Genomic DNA, 8,953 nt, shown 5'->3' on the forward strand with positions numbered 1-8,953 from the left:
GTAATTACCGCCCGTGGGGAGATTTTTCAATTTGCCCAAAAATATATAATAAACTAATATTATTATATTTTGTGTATCTTTATACTTGTGAAAGAAAATTGGTGCATTGTGAAGAGGAGGGGAGTCTGATTGGTTAGAATTTCAAGGATGGTTTTTCTTTTTTTTGCATTTTCAATACATTGAAAATAAATATGATTATACAACCGAACAGAAAAATTATATGTAGGGAAAAGGCGGGTAACCCGACCCGAATGCAGGTCAAACCCGGTCAAGAATGTCTTGCATTGGGACCCGAACATGATCCTATCATACCAACCCACGTGGCATTCTCCCTTTGGGCAATGCCTCTGGAATCCAATGACGCCTTTGTTTTTCCATATAAAAAGAAGCATCAACCAATGTGCTCTGCATGTGCTGAGGTTACTCTACTCCCAAATACACACAAAAAATGGCCTCCTCCATTTCTCCATTCTTTCCGGCCGCCATCCTCCTCCTCTTCCTCCTCCTCCTCTCCCCTCCGGCCACCGCTCAACACGACTACCACGACGCCCTTCACAAATGCATCCTCTTCTTCGAAGGCCAGCGCTCCGGCAGACTTCCCCCCGACCAACGCCTCAGATGGCGCCGCGACTCCGCCATTCACGATGGCGCCACCGTCGGAGTACGTTTTTTTTCTTTCTCTCCCTTCTCTCTCTAGTCTCCCACATTCTGGCATTCTGATTTGTTTCTGATTTTATTGCAGAGAGATTTGAGCGGCGGGTACTACGACGCCGGAGACAACATAAAGTTCGGGTTTCCGATGGCGTTCACGACGACGTTGCTTTCGTGGAGCATTATCGATTTCGGCCGGAATATGGGACCGGAGCTTGGGAATGCACTGAAAGCGGTGAAATGGGGGACGGACTATCTATTGAAAGCCACGGCGGTTCCCGGCGTGGTGTTCGTCCAAGTCGGCGATCCATACTCCGATCACAACTGCTGGGAAAGACCCGAGGATATGGACACACTTCGTACTGTTTATAAAATCGATGGGTCCCACCCAGGGTCTGACGTGGCTGGCGAAACCGCCGCTGCTTTAGCCGCTGCTTCCATTGTCTTCAGATCACGTGACCCTTCTTATTCCAGATTGCTCCTCAATCGAGCCGTTTCGGTACGTCGCTTTCACACCCAATCCCAACCCGTTCTTTCTAACCCATTTAGATTAAAATAAAAATAAAAGTAACCGTGGGCAGTAAAAAAGTGAATTAATTAAGTGTGTTTTTTGCTTTAGGTGTTTGAGTTTGCTGACAGACACAGAGGAGCATACAGTGGGAGTTTGAGAAGAGCGGTGTGTCCATTTTACTGCGATGTCAACGGTTATCAGGTAAGTTTACTTACTGTCCAATGAGGACCGTGTGATTAAAGGGAAATTGGGTGATTGAATGTGGGACGTTGGATCAGGATGAGTTGCTTTGGGGAGCGGCGTGGTTGCACAAAGCGTCGAGAAGGCGCGAGTACAGAGAATACATTTTTAGGAACGAGGTGGTTCTTCGAGCTGGGGATACTATCAACGAGTTTGGTTGGGATAACAAGCACGCGGGAATTAACGTCCTCATTTCCAAGGTTTGTTTTTACATTTTTACCCCTGTCATCATTTTCACGTAATTCCCGCCGTTTATTATTATTCTTTTTCTTTTTCTTTTTTTGAGGAAAGTGTAATTCTGCTTTTAATTTCCTGGTTTATTTTCAACTCTAATATTCTTGAGCGTTACGTAATTCCATATTCTATGTTGTCGTTTTCTCCTTTCCCTGTGTCGTATTCCTTGTTCGCTCCGTCGTTTCACCCTATTCTGTTTGGTATGATTCTTTGTGCTGACGTGGCTGATCTCAACCGCCACGTGGCTTTCAGGGGTTTGATCATTTTCCATCCTACTGCCTCAACTTTTTTGAGGGAGGAAAAATAATTCCACATCCCAATACTCCAAAACCACCAATGATATATTTAGCCACAACACCAATAATTAAAATTACAAAACACTTAACTGCTTCTTGGGCCATATTTACTTATGTGTAACCATTCAATTCTCTAATCATAATCATAGACAATGTGAGTGAGAATAGGCGCAATTCTAAACTACATCCAAATATTATCATCTAATAACTAATAAGAAACACTGTTGTTACGTAACTTTTCTAAATATACCGTTTGTTTTTCTCCTCTCTCATCAAAGTAGGTTGTGTCAACGTTTTTTTCCCATGCAAATTTTAAATGATTTCAAATTATTAAACGAATATTAGGAGGTAAAATACATGGTTTAAAGTTTCTCTACTTTGTGGATCCATATAGAAATCACAAGTGCCTTGCAAGTGATAATTTAGATTATTATCTTGGTAAACTTTTGGTTTTTTGTTTTGTTATCTACTTTTTACCGATGTTTTAAAAATCTAGCGGTTTTGAAAACTAAAGAAATGCCGTTCTTAAAAACCTATTTTTATTCTTTGAATTTTTCTAAGTATTCAATTTTCTTGCTTAATATCCAAATGGTTTTAAGAAATTTAGAGAAAATAGACTTAATTTTTTAAAATTTAAAATTAAATGGTTATCAAATAGAATTTTATTGAATTTGAATTATGGTGATGTTTGGACATAATAATGTCCATAAAGTTTGAAAATTTTATAATTTAATTTATAGTTGAGTTATTTTTGAAGATTAGAATGGATGAGTTGGTCCATATCAACATTTGCTAATTATTTATATCTACATATAATAGAGGGATGGATAATTATGGTTAGAATATGGGGATGAGGGGTGGGATGTGCATGTGGGAGCATGAAGGGAAGGGGTTGTCTGTTTGGAAGAAAAAGGAATGTTAGTTGGGTGAATAGCAAGAAGTATAATGCAATCAAAGAAGGAATTATTCCAAGTACACACAATAACAACAAAAGGAAAATAAATAATTGTAGGCTTTTATTATTGGATAAAGTTTTTTATTGTATAGTTCTTTTTCTCTTTTATTAATAATTGCATCTGATGATGATAATGATAAGGGCATGGAATTTAAGGGCTTTGAAATGTGGAGGGGAACCATTTTATCCTCTGCCCCATCCCTATTAGGGATAACCCATTAAAAAAAAGTCAGAAAGTTGGGTCTGAAAAGTCATCAATGCCATTGCTTCAATCTTGACTGTCTGAAATTTAGTCTTATAAGGGATAGGGTAAGATTGTCTTTTCACTTTCAAGTGGTGGGGTCCTTAGATCAGTGGATGACTGGTGGATTCATGTGGCTAAAGTCTGTGAAGTTATAGTTTCCTTCACATGTGGTTTCCTTAGCTTCCATTATTTATTTTTTTCACTTTTTCTCTCAGCTAAAACTCACTTTTCTTTTGATTGTGACCAGTGCTGTTAAACCCGATCAGTCCACGGTTTGGATTGTATTATCAATTCATTCAGAATGGATTGGTTTTAAATATATAAAAACTTTATTCTGAGTATATAACTAATTTTATTATTATTTGGATAATTTATTCTTCCATTGAAAATAATTTTTCAACATTTTTAAAAGAAAATTTTCATAATATAAACTGAAATTGAATTGTTGATCTTAATTCAATATATGAATACTATTAAATAAAGTTCTTATATATTGACATTTCACTTATTTTTTAGTACAAATTTAATTAATTGACTCAAGTAATCCGAACCAACTCAATTCGAACAATTGAGTTGGATCTAAAAGGTGCTTCAACCCAATCCAATTCAACTCACGAAGGCTCTAATTGTGACTTTTTCTTTGGAAAAATTAAAAAAAAAATTCTTGTTTTTATTAAAATTTATTTGGGAAATTATTGCAGGAAGTGTTGATGGGTAGAGCAGAATATTTCTCATCTTTTAGGCAAAATGCTGATGAGTTTATTTGCTCAATTTTGCCTGGAATTTCTCATCCTCAAGTTCAATATTCTCCTGGTATTTAAATTTTTCTTTCTGTTGTTGATTTCTTTTTTTAAAATTTAGTTACCATATATTTATATATACATATATATTTAATGTTGGTTTTGTATTGGATTGAAAAGGTGGGTTGATATTCAAAGCTGGAGGAAGTAACATGCAACATGTTACCTCACTGTCTTTCCTACTACTGACTTATTCCAATTACCTTAGTCACGCCAATAGGAATGTGCCATGTGGAGGTTTTTCAGCATCCCCATCCATGCTCCGACAACTCGCCAAACGTCAGGTATATCAAATTTCCAATATCATATAAGTAATATTCATGCATACTATTCAATCACTATATATATATATATATATATTAAAAATATTTATTACGTGTCAACTTGTGATTGAACATTTAGGTAGACTTTACACCTAACTATTTTTTTTTGGTAATATTTGATTCATTTCCTATCATTTACTTATATTTAGTCATAATTTTTGCAAATAGTTTTGTTTCCTTAAAATAATAAAGACAAAACGGTTCTAGGTTTTTTTTCCCCCTTTCTGTTTTAATCAAATTTATATTCCTTTTTAACTCTATCTACCAAATCTTTGATCATGAGAAGTATGATTCACTACCAAGACCATAAGCATCTTTCTTAAACATAATTCATGTTTTTTTTATTGATTACTAAATTATTCCATTTGTTTTTAGAAAAAAGTAGATGTTAAAAAAGAAGAAACTTTAGTCATGGCCCAAATAATCATAATGATCCTTCCTTTCTTGAAATAGGAACTATAGACCACACCCATTATCACTCAGACAGACAGCTCGTTATGGGGTCGGATAATTAATTTTCTAATCTCTCAAGTTCTTTAATAAGTAATTACACTTTACACTTAATTATTAAAAAAATGGCAGAATTTTTCTGACCAATAATCAACTTGTAGGGACCAAAATCTAGGTCCGATGAATTAAAAAAAGAAATCAACGGCTAGAGTTTGTCTCGTCTGAGGTTTAGCTGTGTTTGTTTTGTCTGCGAATAGCAATTGCCAAAACAGTATTTTTATACGTTAGATGCATACAAAATTAACGGCTATGATTTCGTAGGCCCCACACAAAGTTAAATCTCCCGTTACCCCACAGTTACCTTTTTTCCTCCCAGTACTTTTGACCAATCGGGAACATAAAAGTTACCTTTTCCGATTTCTGATTCTTTTTCCCCTGGGTCCCACCAGGTGGATTATATTCTGGGCGACAATCCGCTGCGGATGTCATACATGGTTGGATACGGTGCACGCTACCCGTTGAGGATCCATCACCGAGCCAGTTCATTGCCGTCGGTTCAAGCCCACCCGGCTCGGATTGGTTGCAAAGCCGGTTCGCGATACTTCCTGAGTCCGAACCCGAACCCGAATGTGTTGGTCGGAGCCGTAGTGGGTGGGCCCAATGTGACGGATGCGTTTCCGGATTCGAGGCCGTTCTTTCAAGAGTCCGAGCCCACTACGTATATTAATGCGCCTTTAGTGGGCCTGCTTGCGTACTTTTCGGCCCATCGTTGAATTTATGGAGGAGGGAAAAAAACAGGGAAAAAGAAAAAGAAAAAGAAAAAAGAAAAAAAGAAAAGTTAGTTGTACGGAAGAATTGTAGTGGTGCGCGAAGGTCACCCTGCCGTTATTATATGCCTTTTCGATTATGCGATTAAAGAAAACGCTCTGATTATTATAATATTTTATTCGGTTATATTTATATTTATAAACTCGTTATATTTTCTTATTATGATTTGTGTTCTCTTCTAATTTAGTATTAATCTCTTTTTTCACGATCTTTTAAAAGGTTTAATTTGGTTTCTATATAAGCTTCATTAAAGTATTGTAGTTCGACTTGTTATAGTATAATATCTATATTTTAAAATAGATGTTTAAATTTTTATTCCTAAATTTTGTCTGACTTGTGTTTATGATAGCTAACTTCAAGAATATCATCCTATTCCTCTTAGATATTGGATAATAGATTCAAGCATTTCAACAATTTTGTTTAAAAGTTATTATTGGTCCTGATTTAATCTTTCAAGTGTTTAATTTTGAACATAAATTATTTTGATAAAAAAAATTGAAGTATTTGACAAAAACTCAAAAATGTTTTTGAAACGTTCCCAATGTGCATTTTAAACCGTATTTACATATAAATAAAAGTTAAAATAAAAATGACTCTTAATTAAGCATTGCAAATTGTTTTCAAATCTTAATAAAGACATTATTTCACACTTGTCTCAATCAAGAAGATAAACAAGCCACTGGGAAAAGTTCCTCGTTCAGAAATAGACATTAGTCTCGTTCATAACTCATCAAGTGACAATCCGCCACTCTATTCTAGACACCTTATACTTTCAAAATAAATGCACAATTTACGATTGTCTCTGATTCTTTGTGGCATAGAGGACATAAAATGCCAGAAATTAAATAAAAACGTATCAAATTTCGAATATAATTATATTTTGTTAACATAAATTGTGAGATTAACCAAAAAAAAATTCTTGAAGCTAAAGAACTAAACTAAATTAAACAAAAATAAACTAATTATCATCTAAAAGAAATCAAATAATTAGATTGAAACTAAGTTCAAGAAGTAAAGAACTAAATTGGTAAATTTATAATTTTATTTTACTTCATTTCTTTCTTAGTTTTGTTAATCTCTCGACATTTTTATTACGATTGTCAAGCATGAATAATATTCAACAATTAAGGTATCTCTACTTTATTTGATGTTTTAAATTTAAAATTTTGTCAATATGTGATGTAATATTTAAAAAAAAATTATTGTAATTTATAATATGCTCTTATCTCTAATAACTAGTAACAAAAATCTAATATAACAATATGAAAAAGTTAGATATTAAATCTTTACACAATCATTCAGATTGTTTTTAAAAAGCTAATTTTAACATCAACTTTTTACTAAGATTAGCATCGCTCATGTGCAAGGATAACATGTACAAATTGAGATAAATATCAACCTTTTACTTTCCTCTTTAAATCTATATATAGGTCCATTCAACTTAAATAACTTACACTCTCCGTAAAGAATTCAAATAACCAAGCATGTGGCCCATGAGATCGGGACTCCAAGTGAGCTGAGAAAACTATAAGTGGGTGTTTGATCCATCAACTTAGAGTTAGGTAGAGTGAGTTTATTAGTTATATTAAATTTAATTTCATCTATTAGCTTAAGTTTTGGGTCAATTGATGGAAATACTTTTACTTCCTACCCGATCAGCATACTTCACAACATAATGGTAAATTAATCTATTCTGCTGACTTCAACTATCACAATTGAAATGTGCACATTTATTAATGAACTCACACCTCCCTCTCTTTCTTGTACAACAGAAAAAGATATTAAACCAAATCCATGACTAAAGAAAGGAAGCTCATCCATTGCCCCTTAGCTTTAAGATAACTCTCTTCAAGAACAACATCTATTCAAAATGATAGTCAAAAGCTTCCTATAACTACTAAAGTGCCTATTTACAGTCTTACAAGGAAATCAAACAATTAATTCTAAAATACTAATTAAAGAATAATTAATCTAAATTAACAACTCAACTAAATATTAACTAAAGTATATTAATTATATCATAATTCTCATCTTTCATCCCAACTTTTTATTATAACAATAAATTAGTTATTTATAGTCTTACCAGAAAATCAAACAATTAACTAATTAATTCTAAAGTACTTAGCTAACCTAAATTAACAACTAAAGTAAATATTAATTAAAATATACTAATTATGATTCTCTTCTTTACTTTCCCTCTCATCCTAATTTCATTTTTGGCTCCACTCCATGTTTCTCTTCATTCCACCCACCAAAAGTAATAAGTAGATTGATAACATAATAAAAATAATTATAAGATTTGTTTTATATATAAAAAAAAGGGTAAAATATACTTTGTGGTCCCTAAAATTTGAGATACGTATTTATTTAATCTTGAAATTTTAAAATGGACACTTTTAATCCAAAAAAATTTTAAATAGTCCTCGAGATTAGTTGACCGCTAGTTTATGAACCGAAATGTGACAAAACATTATTTGTTAATTAAATTATGATTATGTGGTATAAAAAATTTGATTCAATTTGAACATATCACATTTTCGTTAAGAATTTTTTATTTAAATTATAATCCGCATATGGATAAATTTTGAATTTGGGAATAATCATTTTTTTATATCCCAAATCAAATACAATAACATTAGAATTCTATTCCAAATCAAAACCAAAATTCAGATAGAATTTAACTTTTATTATCTTGAATTAAATTTATATTTCAAACTTAATCCCAAATATTATAGGGATAAAATTATAAAATTCAAATTTAAGCCATCTAGTTAATCCCAAATCAACCAAATTTGGTATATTCATAATTCAATCCCAAATCAAATTTGAATAAAATTACAGTTAAACATTACAGCAACAAATAAGATATGAAAATTTGAAAAAAAAAAAATTTAGGTCCTGATTATTGAGATTAAAAAAATTATGATAGGTTTGGAATATTCCAAGTGTTTAATTTAAAAGTAAGTCATTTTGAAACAAATTAGAATATTTAATTTAAAATATATTTTCAATAATTTTTATAAAAAATATTTAAATAAAAACGAGAATTTTAAAAAACATTTTTTTTCTCTAAATCAGTCCAAATAGAGCGTAAGCATTTATACTAAAAATTGAATGTTAAACAACTCTATAGTCTAAGCACATATTATTTAATTTCGCACACTAATGTATATTCTCCCAACCTAAATAACTTTTAAGTTTAATAGTTCCGCACCTGAAATGCCCTAAAGTGAGTTTGTGAAATTCGATGGTCCCATACTATTTGCCGTAATTGTCGGTTGGTTGACCAAAAGGCTTGGAGCCATTGTCTCCACTTTGACCAACAGCCTCACTTTGCTTTGAATCCAAAACAACCAAGGAAAAAGAAAACAAAAAACACTTCTCTGAAAGTGAAAATGTACTACGAGGTAAATTAAACAGT

At 32.7% G+C, this 8,953-nt stretch overlaps 1 protein-coding gene across 1 annotated transcript; it reads left to right on the plus strand.

The window, feature by feature from the left end:
• The first annotated feature begins 399 nt into the window (after nucleotides 1-399).
• On the plus strand, nucleotides 400-5,666 carry LOC120092504 (endoglucanase 8). The gene is made up of 7 exons (XM_039050600.1): nucleotides 400-661; nucleotides 743-1,150; nucleotides 1,271-1,363; nucleotides 1,441-1,602; nucleotides 3,833-3,944; nucleotides 4,052-4,215; nucleotides 5,154-5,666. Exons 1-7 carry the CDS (start codon nucleotides 449-451, stop codon nucleotides 5,475-5,477), a joined length of 1,476 nt encoding a protein of 491 aa, XP_038906528.1. The 5' UTR covers nucleotides 400-448; the 3' UTR covers nucleotides 5,478-5,666.
• The last annotated feature ends 3,287 nt before the right edge of the window (nucleotides 5,667-8,953 follow it).

Source organism: Benincasa hispida, chromosome 12, assembly GCF_009727055.1.
Source record: "Benincasa hispida cultivar B227 chromosome 12, ASM972705v1, whole genome shotgun sequence".
NCBI classification, from domain to species: Eukaryota; Viridiplantae; Streptophyta; class Magnoliopsida; order Cucurbitales; family Cucurbitaceae; genus Benincasa; species Benincasa hispida.

Coding starts and splice junctions, on each gene's coding strand:
- LOC120092504 (XM_039050600.1), top strand. CDS start 449: ATGGCCTCCTCCATTTCTCCATTCTTTCCGGCCGCCATCCTCCTCCTC. Junction 1,151..1,270: donor TCCTCAATCGAGCCGTTTCG/GTACGTCGCTTT, acceptor TTTTTGCTTTAG/GTGTTTGAGTTTGCTGACAG. Junction 1,603..3,832: donor TTAACGTCCTCATTTCCAAG/GTTTGTTTTTAC, acceptor AAATTATTGCAG/GAAGTGTTGATGGGTAGAGC.